Genomic DNA, 21,901 nt, shown 5'->3' with positions numbered 1-21,901 from the left:
CTCTGATGTAATATATGATGTAATATATTTCAAAAATGAAATTTTACCCTTTAAATCAGCATTAAGTATTGCAACGGCTTCAATCCACGACGAGCACGTAAACTAGTGGTGTCACTATAGCGTGACCTTGTTATCCTATGGTGTCATTAATTCAGTTGCTCCCGTGTGCTAAAACGGATAACGATGTCCAGCTCTGCTCTAGATAACAATTCATCCTTCATCCGAGTTTTTTACCGTAATTCCACACAAAATGAGCTTTCAAGTATTTTATTACAGATTGCAAACTTTTAAAATCGATCGAAGTACACGTAAATTTTTATTTGTTAATTTTTGTGTTATTCATTTATGAGAAAAATTATTGACATTAGAGGATCTAACTTTTTACACACTGACCTTATGTATTATATTATCGAATTATTGTAATTTTTATTTTATCAATAGCTTTTTTGGAGACCATTAAAGATACAGAACTTGGATAATTCATTTTATTTTAAATGACAGTAAAGTATGTAATAACCATGGATTTCATAGTGTAGTGACGTTTTTGGTTCAAGGTGGTTATAAAATAAATTAAAATTGGTTATTGTAACTTGAAAATTTATTAAATGTGTAAAGTATGTATATGTAATAGGAGCATTCTTTTGTGAGTGACTGTAACTATCAATGACCTTTAGTCAGACATGATACTTTACCAATAGAACCGTTACTTGCATTACTAGATTTGAGTGTTTCCTACGATTTTGTAGATGCTTAAAATTCTATGCATTTCTAAGATTATTCTATTTTGTTTCCTAAATAACATGTACAAATATAGGAACAGCTAATGACCGTCTGAGAAACATATTTAGAATGAATACTCTATACCGCATCGGGTCCATCAGATAGAAATCATTTGTCCATATAAAACGCGTGACAGTTAAAAGAAAATGTAAACCTATCAAGTGAAAGAAAAATCGTAAATTCTAAATGGTTGCACCGAGGAAACACGAATAGATTCCGGTCGGCTGTGGTTTATGTTTTCGAATTTCACTCGCGACGCGTTTCATTCTGATAGTGGATCGTATTTCGCACCTTTGAATGCTTTCCTGACGCTTTTCTCACGACATGTTTCACTGTAGAAGTAGAAGTGTATAGTCGGGCTCTTTAAACAGCACCCCGTAACAAGAAACGAAATACAGATCGAATTCGCTGAGAATGGATCAGGTATCGAATTGCAGCCACCGTGCAATTACAGTTCTTTCGTCGCGCGATTCAATTAAATTTCAGCGTCCCCATGCCAACCGATTGCCTCTCAGCATCTTAAATCTCCCACTCGATTTCTAATATCTTTCCCCTCCTCGATAATGGATTTTAAACTTTTCAATTTTATGTTTAAACTGTTTAAAAGTTCAATTTAAGATTGTATTTATTTCGATAAGAGGTATAGTTAAAGAGAAATTCAAATACGATGTCCAACTTTGTTGGTTATTCGAACAAACAATTACTAACAATGCTGGAATAATTCTTTCGACATATTGGTGGAAGGAAATTTGCTCTGGAAAAACATGAATGTTTGTAGAAAAACTACACAACATAAGTAATAAATACATAAACATGAAATTTACGGACCGTAATCTACAGATTAATTTAATTAAAAGTTCATATTTGAATGATATTTGTTGTGAATAAAAATACTCGCATATTGTGAAGAATTTTTTAATTATTATTAGTGGGGAATCTTGTTTAGTAAACATCTCCTTGTGATATATCTGACATTAATTGTACTAATTCGGTATGTGAATTATGGTGGTATAATTCATTTCACGTATGACGTTCATGGACCTTGAATTGTATGTCATACATCCTAACTATGTTTTTCTTTATGTTCTCTCTATTTATAACTTTTGTTGTTGAAGTGTCAAGAAGTTGTGTAAACTGTAACGTCTGCAGCATTCATTTAAATTTTAAAACGGTTATGGTTGAAATTAAAAGTTTAAAAACGAAAGATATAAAACGAAATATTCTTTTTATCAATCAGTAATATTAGAAGTGAAAGACTGCCTATTTCAAACGCGTGTCTGGAGTGCAAAAGAGAAAAGCTACTAATTCGTTTATTGAAGATAAAGAAGTTTTGAAGTAATGAAAGTAGAGAAAATCTAAAACAGATAATAAAATAGAGAGAAAAATCCTGTCCATTTTTATTAGGATTTCAATGTGCTTTCTTGTAACAAATATTCAATCTTCTTTTACAAGTTCTTTTTTTTGGCCACAGTATGTGGGAAACTTTGTGTCCAAAGTTGTTGAATCTATAGTCGTAGAGTGTCGCGTGGTTAACTAAGTAGACCACGATTAGTAGTTATTACTACGTCGGATAATTGCTCGGTTAACCGATATAACACTAATAGCGAGCTCAACCGTTTGGCCAGTTAATTATCGTGAACCAAAGTTTGAAACACCGTGTAAGTGCCGAGGAAGTTTGAAGAGAAATTGTGTGTTCATGTGTTCGTGAATGGTTTCATTAAATCAAATTGGTTCTAACTTTCTAATAGAAACTTTTTTTAACAATCTTTTCGCGGTTACTGTATAGGTGCAAGATAAGGTAAACGTCTTGGAAATCACTTTGTATATTAATTGAATCGAACGATAAACAAATGGTAATAGAAAATTTTGGAAAAATCTGATTTATAATTTTAGAAAAAATTCCCAATCATGTACAAATTATTTGAATTGCAACGTTACGTTGTAAGTTAGTTTAATTTTATACTTGGCGTAAGTTGTACAATGTTGTTTATATATCACTCAATTTGATGACTTTGAATTCATTGAAATTTGAATTTGAATTTTATAGAAATATGTTTTATTGACTCTAAAACAGACTTATAGAAACATTAATATATAGAGTGATTTGAAAGTCTTAACAATACTTTTTCTTGACAAGTTTCATAAATTATGTCCTCACAATTACAGAGAATTTTTGGGATCATTGAAAATAATGATTACAATGCTGTAAAACTCAGCAGATCTCAAGTATCCGGTTTCCTAAAAGAAAATACCTTGTTAATTTTTGAAACCGTTAAATAATCACATTGAATGGGTTTGAAAATGAATTGAAAGTGATAATGACTGCATTAGTGTCGAAATTAGGTGTACTTATCTTACATTCACACGTTTTCATAGTGAAAACCTAGAGTTTCCCAATGAGATTTAAATACAGATTCCCATTATATTGTGGCTCGCAACAGTTGTATGGGAAATTTGATTACTACGTCTGGTTATCAAACCATCGCCCATGGTGGTGAGAATTGTAATTGTATGCAATGAATTTCCTTTCTCATGAAAAGTACCTGCAACCTATCGCATGAAATCTTGACTGTGACATTATCATCGTCGTGTATCACAGCTAAAATCTTCTCATAAATATCAGATTAGCGAAAAACAATTATTAATGTGTGACGGAGAAATGATTGTGACAATTTGCTCAACAACATTACTGGTTAGGCGATTAGGCTGATCATACGAAATCGATAAAAATGAGCAACAATAACAAAAATAATTGTTATTTTTAAAACAATCTTCTTGTAAGATCTTACACGCAAAATACCAATTTTTTGACGAATCATTACCCTAAGACTTCTATGTCTGGAAAAGAAGTTATAACAGCATGAACTAACTATTCAAAAACCTGAGCAAATTAAACATAAATTATTGGAGACTAGGAGAGGTGAATAAAAATTTCGTGTTAATTTTGAACTGAATAAATATTAAACTGATTTGCTAATATTTTTTTGGAGCAAACCCTGATGTGATAAATGGTAACAGAATTTTGTTTACATATGAGTTAATTGAATACAGTAATATCGTTTTCAATGGTATAAATCCTTACACGAGAAATCACTTATTTTATTGAAGTGCTACTGTACATAAAAAAAATGGTACGCTCAGAAAAAGTGAAATGATCTAACAAAGTAGAAAAATTGAGCAAGATTAAACAAAAATTATTTTTTGTAAAAAATAAGGTTATACTTATTTCTTCGTAATTTTAATTGAACTGAACGTAACTGAATATTTAAATAATTTTGAAACTTATTTACCAATATTTTCTTGGAGAAAGCCTTGATGTGAAAAATAGACAGTTTTCCTTACTTATATGTAAGTAAAATACAACCAATAACGTGTAATTACATGGAATGGATTACTTTCTTACTAATTCTTTAAATCAATGCAGCACCAATTCAAGCAGTGTATCAGCCGTTTTATTCGTAAATATCATACAATGGTTGCTGTGGGAAAATAAAGTCATGAAATTCATATTAAAATAACAACATGGTCAAAATTGATAATACCTAAACAACAGACGGTTTGGTCTGGCAATTAACACAAATGCATTGTTTATTGTTCCGCGATATCCTGTTAGTTGATTAATCTCTTTGTATTTGGTTCCATTTGCTTAAAAAAGTAGATCTGAATAATAGGTAATCAACTTTTCATTTTTTTTATCAAACGACAGTACGTTGCTCTCGAGTTTTGTACAACAATTATCTTCACGTATTTTATGTATTTAATTAATTTTCGAGTTAGAATAACTAATTGTACTTTAATTCACTATAAATCTTAATTAATATAACTTAAATGACAAACTGTTCGATCAAAACATTGGGATTTCCATAACGATTGCAGTTTAACTAAAATTTGATTATCGCTCTCGTGATTAAGGAGAACACGGAGTCTATCATAAATGAATCAAAACAAAACTTTATCCTCGTACAATATCTCTACAATGAAAAGGAATCATGCACAGAAACTTGTATTTTATAAGAATTTAGAATAATGCGATATTCAGTTATACATTATATTTGTATATAAAATTCCTTTATAGAGTTATGTTTCAGTATGAATTTGTATATCTTGCGGAGGGTAAACAAATAGCAAAATCATTAAACAATAAATCGAATTTGTATTGTTATCAAGGAATACACATCGTATAGACATTTTGTCTTCGATATTTACTAAGCCAAACAAACAAAATCAAATTTCACTTTTTAAAATTGTCACTTCTACTAAAGTTTACTATTATAACCAACGTTACTGTACGTTCACTTTCCATTGGATAAATAAATTCAGAACAAATAGTTTTGTGTGATCTACAGAGTGTTTTATAAACTAAAACACTAAATGTTTCTGTCACTATTACATAGTTTGCTCTTAAATGAAAAATGTATTATTTCCTTGTTACATACATACAAAATAAACCGGTAACTTTAGTAAAAGCAATAAGTTTATTAAGCTTGTCAGAGTATGATGTATAGTTATTATTCTGCAGTAATTAATTTAAACTTCCAAGTTTGTATACACCGTTTAAATCGTCTTCAATAGTTGTTTGAAATCAATTCATTATCCAATATAATATATATTCTACTAAAAAATATAATAATTTAGAGAAAAAAATGAGTTCCGTTTCATTCAATAATTTCTAACTATCCCTAGAGCATGTGTCTATGGTTCATCGATTTCCTGTTTTCCTAAGAAGGCTATTTATAGAATTTTTTTGAAGTTTTTTATTTTTAGTCGACTATAGGAATTACAGTTAGTGAGACGAGTTGGTTATTTCACGGTTGATTGGATCACGGAAGAATACCGACGTACTGCTTTGTCAGGATTAAATGAAGTAATTGCAGCGGAGTGCGCATAAACGAAGTTTCCAAGTTATGCTACGTGCGACGTATTAAAGCCGATATATCGAGTGTAGCTAACTTAATACCGAACTTAATCAATTTAGCGTAGAATTTATTATCGAACGTGTAGCACTCACACGTCCTTGATTGAAAATTCAAAACTAAGAAACGTATCTTTTTCAGCTGACATCCATCAAATCTCAAAAACTTTGATCTAACTATTTCGATCGTCTTTTAATTTTTATAAATTATTCCTTAATAAATTATTTATAATATAACGTGGAATTGTCGTTAAATATCGCAATATACTCATGACGTAGAAATGTTAGTCTTGTTTTCCCGACGCAAATGCCATTTGTTTAACTTTATCGCGCGTGGCTGAACACAATTACTTGGCAATTCTAGCCTCAGGAATTATTTTGACATTCCAAGAGGAAAATGCTAATGAATTCCAGGTTTACAGTGGAATTTCTCAAGTTTTCTTCCAGTGGTACCAATCTCGAAAGCTAAGAAAGGGACAGATCCGTAGAGAAGGTGAACAGCAAAGGTTAATCGAAGCAAATCCACGTCAGACTGCCTGAAAATTCGCGAGAAAGCTTGACCTAAGATGATAGTTCTCAGACGCTCGAGGGAAATTGGTAGCTTTGACAATCTCGAAACGTGTGTTGTTTCTATGTCTAATGGGAATCAGGGATTACCTGATTGGGTATTACTGCAAAATTAACGAAACAAAATATACAGGACAGACCATTTAAGGCAAGTTATCTGGATAATACGTTTATTGCTAAAGAGAGAAAATAATGTTAGACACAGAACAAATTTCTAGAATTAAACAATAAATCCACAAGTTACAACGAAATATGTAACTATGGATCTAAAACTAATCAAGGTGTAGAATTTTCCGCCAAAACTTATAATGAGGTCATCAAATAAGAGATATTTATATTCGAATGATACATATAGAATTCCTTCGAAGGGTGGTTTCTACCCTTAAAACCGCTTTTCTATGAAATTGGAGAAGAGCTCTGTTATTAGGTTCTCATGAACTTTGTTTCTGCAAAATTTCAAATTTTCGGCGTGTACCAATTGCTGAACTTTTCTTTTGTGAGCTGACATACACAACTGGTATTTTACCCTATGGCATACGATATATTCTTCAGATTTATTTGCTATGATTCATCACTTTTCCTATTACTTAAGGAATAGTAAAGGGAAAACTTTCTTCATCGAAATAGTACAAGAGACCCTGTTGCCTGGGAAAGATTACACTTTTGTAAATTGGATTGAGCCTGTGCTGCGTGCATGACGCATTAGGAGTCGCGTCATGCGCCAAAGTTCACAGAAGGCCATGAGTCGAGGGATCACATTTGGGGAGTCTACACGTATCAACGAGAACTAGGATCAATATCCATTCTGATGTCAGTCCTTTTCACGGTAATCTTTTCAGATGAATCGAAGAACTGCCTGTCACGAGCAAGCGTTCAATTTATATAAAGGTGTCAACCTCTGTTTCTCTTCATGAATTTGCAAAATTGTCTCGAGCTCTTGAATGTTCCAACACTAAAACTACCAAGCCGATCAGTTTGGCTCATGTACTTTAAAAATGACTTCATGTACTTCTCTCTAGAATTATTCTCTAAAATTATTATATAATGTAATTATTACAATTCTTGTAATAAAGAAATAATTTTATTGTTAAAATAATGTGAGGATGGACAAGTCGGAGACGAAGGAAACCACAATTATTCAGTTAAAGAGTTTATTAAACTGTATGGCTGCATGCTCAGCTTGCATGAATGGCAATAATATTGCAATAAGTATGAATAATATATTAAATTTATATTTCCTTTATATTAAATTATGTTAAATAACCTTTTCGTAGTCGGCGCAAATTGAAAAATTACTTACATTCAAAGTTACCAAATTTGGTTTAACTTTCTGTCGGTGGGACAAAACTTATGCCCTTAAATTATTGCTATGATCAATCTACTTTAGACATCATATACATTAACATTATTCAATATCGCCACCTCCATCAAATACTATCCCAACCTACTCAGACATTATCTTCATAGAGAGAATTACGCTAATATACATTAGCAGTAACCAATATTTTCACCCCAGGCCCCGCAAAAAAGAATACCCCAAGCCTACTCAGACAGTAGTTTTGTGTAGATAGTATACACATCATCTGTATGCAATATTGTCCCCCGCATCGGCACAACAAATACATCAAACTCTCTCAGACAGTATTTCCACGTAGACAGTATACATGTATACATTAACAGTATTCAATATTGCCACCTTCACCAAGAACTAACTCAAGCAGAACTTAAAAATGTTTAATTTTGCGCCGACTAGGAAAAGATTATTTAATATAAATTAATATAAAGGAAATAGAAATTTAATATATTATTAAATATCATTTAATATAAATTAAATAAATATTATTTCATACTTTTTAGTGCAATTTTAATATTTTTTCGAAGTCGGTTATACTTTTTTTCCAAACATTATTTTATTATTCTCCATTAACGGGAAGCGTTGTTTCATAAGCCCTGTCACGTTTACCGTAATTACTAATGGTTATCCGGCCTTCCGTTCAGATTGTTCGGAAGGCGGGATGCGGAAAGATTGCGAGAAGGATTTACGAGGCAAGACTTAACGTGCTCGTTTTGTTTTTTTTTTTCTAGGAACGCCATTTACAACATAAGTCTGCACGACCTAGCGGAGATCGTCGATCAGGTGAGTGTAAACGCTGAAAATCTTGTACCAGCCTATCTGAAAGCTTCGAATCTGCAGTGGCAGTGGTATTTTAAAGCCACGCACGGTTATCTGAAATCGGGAAAATTCCACCGCGAGACAATTCCGATTTTATCTCGGGAAACGTAGCAAGTGTTTTTAATGCCATGGAAGAAATACGATAGTCGTCGTCACGATACAACGTATACAGGGAGGTTAACGTTTGTTGGGAATAATATTTATTTTACCATGTGTCATTTTTAACGTTGCTGATGAAATTGTACGAGCTTTAAATCGTGGCAATGCGTTTAATTTGATGCTTTGAAAAGGGATGACATACGGAACAGTCTTTCAAACAGAGATGCATTTGTGTGAATGTTGTTCTTATTTTTGAATAAATTGGAGCAAATATGATGAGTCATATGTAGGTAAAAATTGGCTGGAACGTTAGGTACAAGTTTGTGTTTTGAAGAAACATATATTTAATTCTATTTATATCGTATATAAACTTACAATTTACACGTTTATGACATGTACGGGTAAACTTATATTTAACATATTTAAGTTTCTTTTTAAACTTGTATTTAATTAAAACAACAACTTTCACGAAACATTCTGATTTTGAAAATATCAAAAGATAACAAAGAAACATTATAGATTGAACATTTATTTGAATAGACTGATAAACGGAAATAACTGAAAAATAAACGGAACCTAGCCAATTTAACTAAGTACTTATCTCAGAAACTATGTAAGTAGTACTTATCTTCACAATTTTCTAACTAGCGTTATGGATTTTTCCTCTCATCACGCTTTAAAACACATGAAATTACATATGCAATAGCACATTATCAGCGATACAAAAGCAACGAATTAAACGAGCTCATCATATGCAAACGAATTGTTTCGTTTCACCCGCTTCGAAAAGAGAATATAGTCGTAATTAAATACGGGATGACCTGATACAATTCTCATTTTGTACTGTTGTGCGACAAGCGTCGATTTAAAAGTTTTGTTTTGCCAGCGACTGATCGAAGGCACCAATGACACAAAAAAGTTTGGAAAAGAAGGTGTTAGTTTTATCGATAGAACCGGCTGGATGAAAGCCTGAATGGATTTACATGGTAATAGGTATTTTTTCGAGCTCTGCGTATAATCCACGCTATCCGGGCTCTCATCGCAAACACTGAGGGATTATCGATCGACTTTTGCGACCGAGCACGATTCTTGAACTCTGAAAGTGCCCGATTGCTCGACAATTGATCTGTTGAAAATTTCACTCCCCTTTCAGGCTGAGTTTCTATTGCTCATTCTCCACGTTTCACTCGTTCGATCGATCGAAAGGGTTCGAGGAAATAGACTCGTTCCTCTTAATACCTACTGCAGGCACGTTCGTTTGGCATAGATAGCGATTGCCTCGATGTCTGTTTTGATAACATGCCTTTGCGTTTGAAATTGATATTTTGGCGTCGATTCGTTTCCAGGCGTGTTTGCCAAATATCCGGTACTTGATGATACCCATAACTCTGGTGTCTTTGATTACTAGTTGTTTTGTTTCTTCTTCGACACCTTTTTCGTTAGAATGCAAATAATCGATCACTAGTTACGTTTGGTTATATGAAATTGTCATTGTCCTTATCAGTGTATCATTTGATCTCTAAAGAAGTTGTTTTGTTCCTTCTTCGACACCTTTTTCGTTAGAATGCAAATAATCGATCTCTAGTTACGTTTGGTTATATGAAATTGTCATTGTCCTTATCAGTGTATCATTTGATTATAGTATTACTAAGTAATAGTAACTAAACTAAAAAATAGTAATTGCTAGTATTACTAATGGTATATCGACGAATCGATTTGCTTTTTTCTCATTTAATTAAAACGATGTTATAATATTTATGCGAATTGTAGAATGTATCGAAACGTTTATTTTTATTCGCATGCAATAGTGGTCAAAAAATATGTTAAACAAAGTAAGTATCTATATTTAAAATTAACTTTTTAAATATATTTATCGACGTGTCGATATTTTCAAATTCTTTTTAGGAAACATACTTGAAATTTCGATCTCTACTTTCGATACTTGATTACAAAATTCTTGTTTTGCTATTAGAAGCATATCGTGCATTGATTTGCTTAATGAAGGTAACCAGAAAGAAATGTTATTTATGATAGAAAAACATGTATCAAAGTAAATTTTGTTTTACTGTAAATTATTTTATGTGACTAATAACTGTTTAGATTAAGAAGGATTATGTTCCCTACTACATTTTTAATTTAGTCGTATATTTATTCATCTAATACAAAATTTACGCTTGACAGTCCTTTTTTTACAATTGTGATAATCTTTTCATATCCAAGATTATCAAATTTTCATTTAAGTATCTTAACGTTCTGAATTTTCAAATTAATTCGTTCATTAATCGATTTAATTTCTCCCCTTTTGCTTTTAACGTCCTTTTATATGTAAAATGATACAGTATATACATATAATATATAGTCTATATAGAATATATATAAATAATTTGGTATATTGTATCATGCCAACTACAGCTGCAGGTACTTTTCTAAATTCAAGAAAAAAATACCTATAAATACAAGAAAACGTACATCATTTGGACCAAGACTTCAAGAACACGTATGCATTACATAACTGTTCATTATTCATATCTATATAATTATCAAGAATCTATATTTAATGTTTTGCACGGTGCAACGGAGAATTATCTCGTATCATCCCATAAAAACACGTTACATAGAAGTAGAATAGGGTGGATATATGAAAGTTGCAAGAATTTTCAACAAATCAAGTTACAACATATCATTTGCTAGAATAGTCTCAAGACCTAAATTTTAACTTTATCAGAAATATTGCATCTTGCGATCATCAAATATAATACGCAGTCGTTTATGAATTTTTAAATTTAACCTAACGAAATAAACTGTTCGTTCATTTAAAATCAATTTCTGTTGATACGCGACGACGAGTTTGTTGAGAATTTGTCCCAGGTGTTTCCAAAACGATAAAGGTATGCTGACTCCGAATAGGTTGACGCTCGTCAGCAGAATCTTCACGGATACGTCATGGAATTGGTCCTATCGGCAGACAGGTCTGCAGGAAGTCAAAATCACAAACTCGATATTGATCCTGTCGGAAACGACACGAGTCGCGAAACTGTGCTCGACGAAACTGGCTCGTGAGTGAAATCGATGGAAAGGGCGAGGATCGCGATAGAAGGCGTGAGTGAAGATAAAGTTAGGCGGAAGGGGAGTGGGAAAGAAGATCTTGGCTGCCAAGAGACGTGACGCAGCGCTGAGGCTGGAGATCGATCGGAGACGGGTTTCTCCAAGCCATAAAGTACTGTCGCTTAGAATAGAATACTAAAAGTCCCCTCGTCGACTTTATGACACTTTCCTCAGTACGGAGTTAGAGTTTGGTACATCGATATCGATGCCGAAAAAAGCTGACATCGTTGTTGCAGAACTTCCTCGGTATTAGTTTAAGAAGTATCGAAATTTCTCGTTGCTGATGTAAAAACTTATATCTTAAAATTTGTAGACAAGGGACTTATCTACTGTCTAATTAAAATTGAATGGCATCAATGTCTTTTATCTTTTTGGGGCACGGTGAGATTAAAAGTGTCCCACCTTTTTGATGGACCGTAATGCACGGTGGGACATTTTTAATCCCACCTCGAAATTTTGCAATAGTTGCATGCGTATAGGTTTATATTTCGTCTTATTTACGTAAAGCAGTTGGTAATATATTCATCCGATGTTACAAATGTATGCACTTATGTTGGCAACTTTCAACATGCTAATACCGGTTCAACAATTGTTGTAAGCGGAAGGTTTATTGCGATAATAATTCTTTCCTGGTTTTATGTGAAAAATCGTAGAGGTAAGTTAATTTATATAAAAATTAGTTCTATACAAGCAAGTGAAGTGTTTTATAATAAAAACTAAAGATTAAATTTGTTTGCAAATGATAAAAGTATGGTGGGATTTTATTCGTCCTACCATGCAACTTGGGGAGTAATCCAAAAAAACATATTTTTATTTATTGTTTATGTTTTAATATTCTTAAAACTATAAATGTGATTTGAATATAGTGTAGGTAATTTTTGTATTTTGTTACATTATGTGATACGTTTATTAATAAAAATATAACAATTTTGTTTGATTTAAAACGCAATAAAATTCCGGTGCAAGATGGGTCTATTTTATGACCTGAATTCCTGTGGCGCAAAGAGATATACAGATACTAACATTTCAAATTTTATAGCTTTTTACATACAGTTAGACAGGGTGGGACAGCTAAATTGTTACGGAGCGATAATGCCTAAACTATCGTAGATACAAAAAAATCTTATAGGAAAAAGTTAGAAAGTTCGAGGGGGGCTATTTTATATGACTATTGCTTTTTTTTTGCTGAGGGTGTATCAAGATCATCGGCATTTTTTTCAACGAAACCATGGATTTTATTTACACATTAAGGAAAGCTGACGTTTAAACGAATCCATCGATCTATAGTACAAGGTCATTCAAGGTGAAATCTATCAATGCATAACCTTGAATGACCATGTATTAATGGTCCATGGATTCGTCTCAACGTCAGCTTTCATAATGTGTAGACAACAGCTCAAGATTCCATTTGAAAAAACGGCGGTACGCCTGATACAGCCTCAGCATCTGTACCAAAAGAATCAATAGTCATATAAGATAGGCCCCCTCGAACCTTCTTGTGGGGTTTTTTTATATCCACGATAGTTTACGCATTATCCCTCTGTAACAGTTTAGCTGCCTAATCCTGTACATAAACACATTCGTAAACACATTTAGGTATACAGAATTTATTTAAGAATTTAATGGTGCTAACGCTCTATATGTACTTAGATCTCAGGACATCCAGTTTCATGATTTTCTGATACATAACTTTAGAGACATAAAGAAAAGAACAGGCCGTCATACATACATATACATATCCATACCTAGAGAATTTTGTCACTTACTAGGATCAATACTCACATATAATTCATCATAACAAATTTCATAATTGTCTGATAAATTATTCCTGAGATATACAGCAAACAGATCAATATACATTCATACATAAATACGTACATAAACATACTTATGCATACAGAATTTTGTCAATAGTTTAATAGCATCACTGCTCCATATGTAGAAGTGTCCATACCTTTTTACATGACGTCCTGATAAACTATTTGTGAAAAATAAAAGCGAACCGTCAAGCATACATCTACACTTGTGTACATCCATATTTCCTATAATTTCCAAATTAGTGTACATGGATTTTTCAACTTAACACTTTATTTACCGAGAGCCTATTTACAGTGGGTGTAGAATGTATTCGTACATCGATCAATTTCCCAAAAAACCTGTGTAAAATTGTAGTTTATTAACTCCTTTTTTTATAATCAATGATATTCTACATATTCTCGTTTATGTAATTTTCGAAATTAACAAGAAAATATGAAAAATTGGTTGAAATATAGAAGCAATAAGTATTCGCACGGTTCTTATGACGAATAATTTACAGTAGAAGTTGTAACATAAGCACATCAGTTTATTGCTTCGTGGGAATTAGAAAACATTAAATTTCCAGTAAAAAAAGACTTAAAAAATGCTCTAATAAAGGAATGAAAGAAGATCCCACCCCGAATAACATCGACATTTATTATAGTTAATTTAATACCTAGAAGAGTTGCAGTAATTATAAAATCAAAAGTAAATCCCACGAAGTATTAATTATTTATAAATTATTGTAAATTTCGTTTTCTTTAAATGAAATTTTTAAAATTTAACACTTGTACGAATACTTATTGCTTCTGTATTTTTATCGATTTATTGTTTTTTCTTGTTGATTTCTCACTTATACAAAATACCCAATCTTTTCGTACTGTATCTATTCTAGATATTACCAAGAATATGTAGAATATCATTGTTTATAAAAAAAAAAGTTAATAAATTACAATTTCTCATAGTTTTTTTTGGAAATTGATCGATGTACGAATATTGTCTACACCCACGGTATAGGCTTTTTAATTTCAGTATTTAGCTTCTTGAATTTATTTACTGTGTCGATGGTTGTCTACTGACAATGTTCAATGTTTGGAAACAGACTTGGCTTTCAATGTTCCCAGTATCAGTATCGAGGAATTATTGTCAGCCTAGATTGGCATATACTACTGTAGAAAATTCTTTTTAAATTAAAGACTGTTTCTAAATAGCTCGATAGATAAAGTGTTAACACGTTGTAAAACATCGTGAAATACAAACTTTCAAACGTTTCGCATTTTCATCGACTGCGAAATCTTCCTCTCGTTGTATTCGACAGTTTAGCTACTAATATGGGCAGAAACGCCTGCGGTACTGCCTCAGCTGACTTTGAGTTAGCCAGATTTAAACGTTACGAGAATAACCTTACGGTCAACATCGGCGGTTTAGTGATTCATCTATTTTCGATCGTTGTAAAAGTATGGCGGTCTGTTGAGCGAACAAGCGAAATTGCATCGGGAGTCCTTCATCGATGCGATGCACTTGGCTTCGCGAGCGTGTGCGCGTCATCGTGGCCTGCTTGATAGAACGGTGACACGTATTAATTGACGCTTCTATCTGTGGACCCCAGTAGTCACGGGCGCTGGTAATAAATTGAAAGCAATTATTCTTAGGGTGACAGTGGAGGTTGAATGGCGGAGATATCTTCTGAAGTGTTACGCAATCGGAGAGAGGGATTTCTTAAGTCGAAGTGGATGGTGAAAGCTATTGTCAATGGAGAAAACTTGTCGCATCGTTTACGACCAAATGTTTCGTATGTGTATGTAGAACAAGGAATCTTGGTGAAGAAAATGTTGTAAATGAGAGATTTCTACAATTTTTATATCCTTGACTATCATTTTTCTTTAGCAGCACAAAGTATATTTATCAAAGGTTTTAGAATCATTTAAGATTAAGTATAGTGTGTTCTCTTTTCCTCAGAAGCCTCTGTTTCTCTGTTGCAAGTATGGCAATTATGAACCTTGATATCTATTGGCAGCTGGTCATGTATTCTTGGGAGAAAGAAAGATCACTTCAAGGTTATGATGTCACACGATGTCATTAATAAATATAATATGAATAGTGTAAAGTCATTTTTATTTAATTGCAAGCGACACGAAAAGTAAAGAAACAGTCTGGTTGAATCTATTGCATGTTCCAATTTTTTCCTGGAGTGACCAAGCTTCGTACAGAGTAAGAAGAGTAAAAAGATTTTTTACCTCATTCTACCTATAAAACATGCACAATAACGTTACGTAAATCTCATTACTTCAAGATATATTCCATTTCCTGCTTTTTTAATATTACATCGCTACTCAAATTTTCATCACGTTAAAAATTGCTGAGACTTCAAAATCCACTAACTATTTACTCTTGAAATATTAAAGGATCGTGAAATCAAAAGTTAGAGATGAGAGTTCTCAACAATGTCAGATCAAAAATTCAAATTTAGAGTTTTCCAAGAATCGATTTCGATTAGTTTTTTTTATTTTTTATATTATAATATTGTGTCGATGTAAGATTGCAAATGCTTTCATTCAGCGTCACATCAATTCAATTTCCCGCATTTGAGGAATTATTGAAGCGAAATATAACATAGAGAAATAAGCTTAAACTAAATCACTAATGTCATAATTATTATTATTGTCATTATCATTCGATGTTTAGTAAGGATTCATTACATTCTGTTGCCACGTCTAAATAATATCATTTAACATGTACACAATTGACAGATTATTCGAATAATTGAGTTATGTCATCAATGTATAACGCTTTGTGTCCGCAGCTTGGAAAGCAAACATTTACTGATCTATGTTTGTACGTCATTATTTTAGCATTAAAATAATTCAGTTACTCATTGCAAGTACACTTGTTAAGCTTGGCTATTAATTTCTGGAATATTATTTTCCATTTAATGGATTATCAAAGGTTTTGATAAAATCCACTTAGGTTTCTCCGTTATTTTTTTTCCACACAAAGTTCATTTTATGATGGATTTTAAACATAGATTACAGAGTGTATTTGAAATACTTTAGTCAACTTAGGCAATTTTGGAAAAATGTATAATTAAAGTTTAAATATTATGCAGAATTAAAAGTAAAAACCATATGAATGAATGCATTTTCTGAATATCATACTGTTTGATAATATTCATTGATTCATATTAGGAATACATTGTAACATGAAAATAACTTTTACTAACATGAATATGCATTTTTTATTTTTAAAGCTTTAGGTCCTCCTTTCTAGAATTTTAGTTCTCTTCAATGAGAAATAAAAATAATATATTTTATGATAGGATTAATTTTCCTTAATTATGATATGATACTTAATAATTAATTTTTGCTTGTAAAATTTGCACTTATATTAAATACGTTAAGAATCTTTTCATCATTTATTTATAGAAATGATAATTTAGTGCTCGCGAGTGTTACTAATAATAAAACAATCCAAATTACAATTAACGCTAGATTTATGTAGGTTCGAAGTATCTTCGCTATATTGTTTTTTTGTTTACATTTACTTTCTAAAATCTTTTTGATCATGTCTATAGTTACGATCAAAGTAATTTGAATCTATACTGGTTCTTTATACATACAAAAGTCAGCATAAGTAGTAAGAAACAATTCTTTCATACTACTTGTTCATATTATTTTTATTCATCACTTAAGAGGCCTAACATACTAAAATCCAATATCGAAAATAAACGCGTTTGTGTGTAAACTTTAATTGTATTCGAACAAAAAGTATTTAAACATCATTCATTACTTACTCACTCGTATTACTTCACATATTGCAAATAAATTCAACCAATTCACCGTGTTGCAAACATTCATTATCGCTCACTGTACACATATCCGTCACAGCACTCGAAGTTCGATTTCTCGACAGTTTGAAGCAGCATCTCGAAACAGTTGCTCAACATTTTCACTCAACGGTACAAATTATTACTGTTGAATAACGGGTGAACGCTAACGAATATCGAGAAATTGAGTGGCATTCTATTAACGAAACAAAATCATTCTTCGATATTATCACACTCTGCAAAAAGATCTCGCAACGGTTCGATGCTTTCGTCGCTTGTTACTTGATCCGCGCGGTTTTAACATTTACAGAAACAACTCCATCTTCCAAGAATTGATTTCCAGGTGAATTAAACAATTACCAATAATGTTTAAAGCGATCATCGTCTCACAATTTCATCTAATTAGTGTATTATTAAGTCATCACATATATTCGTGCCAATTATTATTGTGTTATTCTAATTAATATTTAAAACATACCTTTAAATGAATAATTGTAATCACCTTCTCCTACTACGATCTCTTGGCACGTATTTGAAAAAAAGTTACTATACTATATCTCTGAAATTTTTATAGTTTTGTTTCACTAAAGCAGTTTTATTAATATGTTGCTTTTTATAAAGTATATATTAGTAAACGTTTTTGGTCTCTAATTAAATTGTTGTATGAATGAAATAGGTGGTAATTTGGTGGGGAAATGTTGAGAGAGTATGCTGGATGTGTTAGTTTTTTCCAATGAAATTCACATAATTTTATCTCACCTTTGTAATACATACGCAGTAATGACTATCGCAGTGAGAGATCATATTATTTCGATTTACGAATCTTCATTATTTTATTGCCATTGTTTCCTTCAATTTGCGCATTCTCGTTGCATTGCTCTTTTCTAGCAGGTTTCTCACCAAGACTTTTCCCAGCTTTTCCGGATCACGACAAACAGTAGATAGATCTTCATGTTATCTGACAATTTTCTAGCTGTTTGACGTGGATTTTGTTCTTCCATGACTTTCAGTACGTTGCCATCGACTTTCGATAACCAGCTTGGATTAGGTACATCTTGACGTCTTTTATTTCCAGAACCAAATTTAGCAAATCAATTTCACACTGTACATTCTGATACGAGTCCCTCTCCGATAACATCGCATATCTTTTTAACTGTTGTTATCGCACTATAGCCATTTTTAAAACTTCTGCAACATCACACGGCGAACATGCTGTATTGATGTTTCTATTTTAATCAATTGATAATGTGTATTTGTGTTTGACTGTAGGACAACTGTTTTTAGACTAGTTTACCCTCAGGCATAAAATAAACGTAAAAGTCATAAAGAGCTGCAGATTATTTGGAAATTCAAGACAATAAAACACATTCTCAAGAGTATAAATGCAATCCATGGCACGAATTTAGGGACTCATCTAATATGTGATCGGAAAATCAACTACTTCGTTTCACGGTTATGATAATATCCAACCAAAATAGATGAGAAAAAGAACATTTACCTGGTTACAAGTGAAGTTGAGAATATTAATGACCGTCCATGCTCGCGTAAATCCTATTAGTAGTGGCTGCGGGAAAGAAACGTTGATGGACATTATTATTAATATCTGCCGCGGCCGTTCAGTGATATATAGTAATTGACACTCCCCTGCGCACGTTTCAATTACGATAAACTCTATTACTATGTCAACAAGCTGATCGATCGAACCATCCACCTATACATTTATCCGTGCAATCGTGTTTGCCTAATGTTCGTTCCCTTTCCTATTTTCATCTAACGGATAATTATTCATAGTTTCCACTGCAAACTCTTCATTGAACAATTGAATTAGCGTTTGAAAAATATCGATTTTTTCGGTTCTGGGTAGTACAGTCTTTTCTGCGATTGTAAAGTTACCAATCGTTCTTCTTTTCATTTATCGAAGTCGAACATACACTTTTTGTCATAGCGAAATAAAAAATCAGTTGATTTAACATAAATTACCTTAGTATTTTATGTTTTCTATTTATATAATAGATTCTGTTATACCTGTTAAGGCTTATCTTTCAGTAAAATAATACTATCCTATTATTTTTAATAAAAATTAAAAAGTAAGAAATTTCCTTAGACTTAGGACTCTTATATTTATGCATTCCCATTTCATATAAAATTTCCTATAGTTTTTCATTTTTATTTTCTCATTTATGTCTATTCCATAGCTTCTTTGTCTCATAAACAAAGTACGTATCACACATTTTTCTTTTTATCCTCTATGAATTAATTCGAGGGTATACAAACAACGAAGAAATAATTTCTTGTTTCAGTCAGAGACAAAAATATGCGACAACTTATTAATGTCTAAATCAACCTACGAAATACGATTATCAAGGAACACTAGTAAATTTATTATGTACATTCTATCTTTCATTATAACTAATGTTATAATGAATAATGTTATAATGAAAAATTCATTTGAAAGCATTATACCTATCATGTAATTTAAACAAATTTCTTCGATAAACATAGAGAGTACAAGTATTTATGAAACTAACTGTATATCTTGTCCCACTGATTTTCTTCAACATTTTCACTTTTTCAAATAAAATCGTATCGAATATCGACATCTTACATAGTTTAAGCATCTGGAACTTCTGAACAAGAGCAATATAAAATAATATGTATACAATAAATTTCGTTTATGTTATACATTAAATAAAAACTTAGAAATTAGTATGTCGTTCTTCTTTTTGTTCCTGACTGTAGAAAGATAAAACAAAACTCATGTAATAAAATGTCAAAGAATGTATTGTGCACTGTACCTTACGTTGGGAACATTATGCTCAGACCTATACTGCTTCGTAACCGAGAAATCTACATTTTTCAAGTCCTTGATTCAAGCATTTATCTCGAGCACAAGAAAACACATATATCAAAGACTTAGTTGAACAGTTAACGTCACTATGTAAAGTTCGAAATGATTCCACGTCGTGTTCTAGATCGCCCCTTCGTTTCGAACTAAACGCAATTCTTCGTCCTGACAAAAGGAGAAAATGCTAATTCGCGTTGATGCAACTTCGCCTGCATAGAAGTCATTTGTTAACAATCTGTAACGCAACGACTCAGACAGTGTCTCGCGAGCGTAGAGTGAAGAGAAAGTCTTTCAATCATTCCGCTATCAAATACTTCCTCGATTCCCACAGTCTGCATAAACAATCAATTAAGAGCAATGTGTGCAAGGATTTTCCACGGTTCAACGATTATTTGTAGTGTCTGAAGATTGCTTTGCGAGAGTTCGAGGAAGAAGTTATTGGATCGCTGCAAATTAATGGTAGATAAGTGCTCGTATGACGGATTAAGCGTTTATTTATATCCATGCACTCTGGTTACATTACACAGAGAGTTTCATAGAACGTGAACATAGCTTTGAGGATAAATGGACAAAAATATGAAAGGAGGCCATATCAATTTATGTTTTTTTTTTTGACCTTGTTTCCGAGATACAGTACTGTCCTTCAAGTTGCCACAAGTTTTATGTTTTAAATTATTAATTACTTACAGTCAATGATTTCCGTTACTATCGTTGGTGTGTGCAAAGAAGAAAAATTTGTTGAACTATCTATCAGTTTTTCTTTGTAACTGACCATGGATAACTTACACAATCATTTGCTTAAGAATTTAAGATACTCAATGGGTACTACTACCTATAAAAGAATAGACTAAAATAATCTATAGGTCATTACGTAGGTGTTTGAAAATCGTTAAGAAGATTGTACACGAATGATTAGTGAAATGCCTATATAAAATTAGTCATATAAAAATGTCGATGAGTAGAAAACAGATTCTGGTAGGATAAAAATATACTTCGCTCTTGTTATTCTGTTCTTTGTTATTCATGTATTGGATTAACCATTGAACTTACGTTTAATTTATGCACACCTTATATAACTACGGATTGCGAAATCGAGCTAATGTACAATCACGTTGAAGTTTAACGATATTCAGATCGATAGGAATTGTTAGCTTGACGAAGACGTTTCACACAATTCAAAATAATTTACCTTGCCAAACAATTTTATGGTTCTGCAAAACATCTAATGCTCTGAAAACTTCAAATTTTGTAAAGGTTTACCACACGCGTTAAAAATATCACCTACCTATAGCATTTATTTAATCCCTCGCGAATTAGATTGCTCTTTCTTAAACTATTCAGGAAATGATTTTGTAATTGTTTCGGGAAATCTATTTCTTTAGATGTGTGTTTATAACCACATCCGTTTATAAGAAAATCCGGTTTCGCGATAAACGTATGATAGAACGTAATATGAATGGTGGAATGAGACGAGAACACGAGAAAGTGCTCATGTGCTTTTGATATCATAAACGCAGATAGGGTGCACAATGCCCTGTTACACTCGAGTGTGTCAGTGTGTAGCGTTATTGTCGGAAATTTGGGAGGTAATTGTCTTGAAGGAAGCAATTCGGAAGATTAAGAATATCTCGAGATTCTAACAATGTTCACGCGTAATTGGCATCATAACGCGCACCTGCTTATACATTTAGCGATGAAGAGATCTCATAGGACATAGCAAGTGGTTATGTGAAAGAAACAGTTCTGGCTTCCAGTACTGCGTATTAATACTAAGTTACAGCTTTTAGGTTGAGTTAGAAC

The 21,901-nt window shown here is 32.3% G+C and overlaps 1 protein-coding gene across 1 annotated transcript in view; it reads left to right on the top strand.

The window, feature by feature from the left end:
• LOC128891288 (semaphorin-1A-like) overlaps window positions 1-21,901 on the top strand; it is a 588,517-nt gene that overhangs the window by 358,463 nt on the left and 208,153 nt on the right. The window contains exon 4 of the mRNA XM_054150707.1: window positions 8,345-8,396. Within this exon, the coding sequence (XP_054006682.1) occupies window positions 8,345-8,396 (52 nt within the window). The remainder of the gene's footprint in view (window positions 1-8,344; window positions 8,397-21,901) is intronic.

Source organism: Hylaeus anthracinus, unplaced genomic scaffold, assembly GCF_026225885.1.
Source record: "Hylaeus anthracinus isolate JK02 unplaced genomic scaffold, UHH_iyHylAnth1.0_haploid 12001, whole genome shotgun sequence".
In the NCBI taxonomy this organism is placed as follows: domain Eukaryota; kingdom Metazoa; phylum Arthropoda; class Insecta; order Hymenoptera; family Colletidae; genus Hylaeus; species Hylaeus anthracinus.
This window is presented reverse-complemented; position numbering and strand designations above follow the sequence as displayed.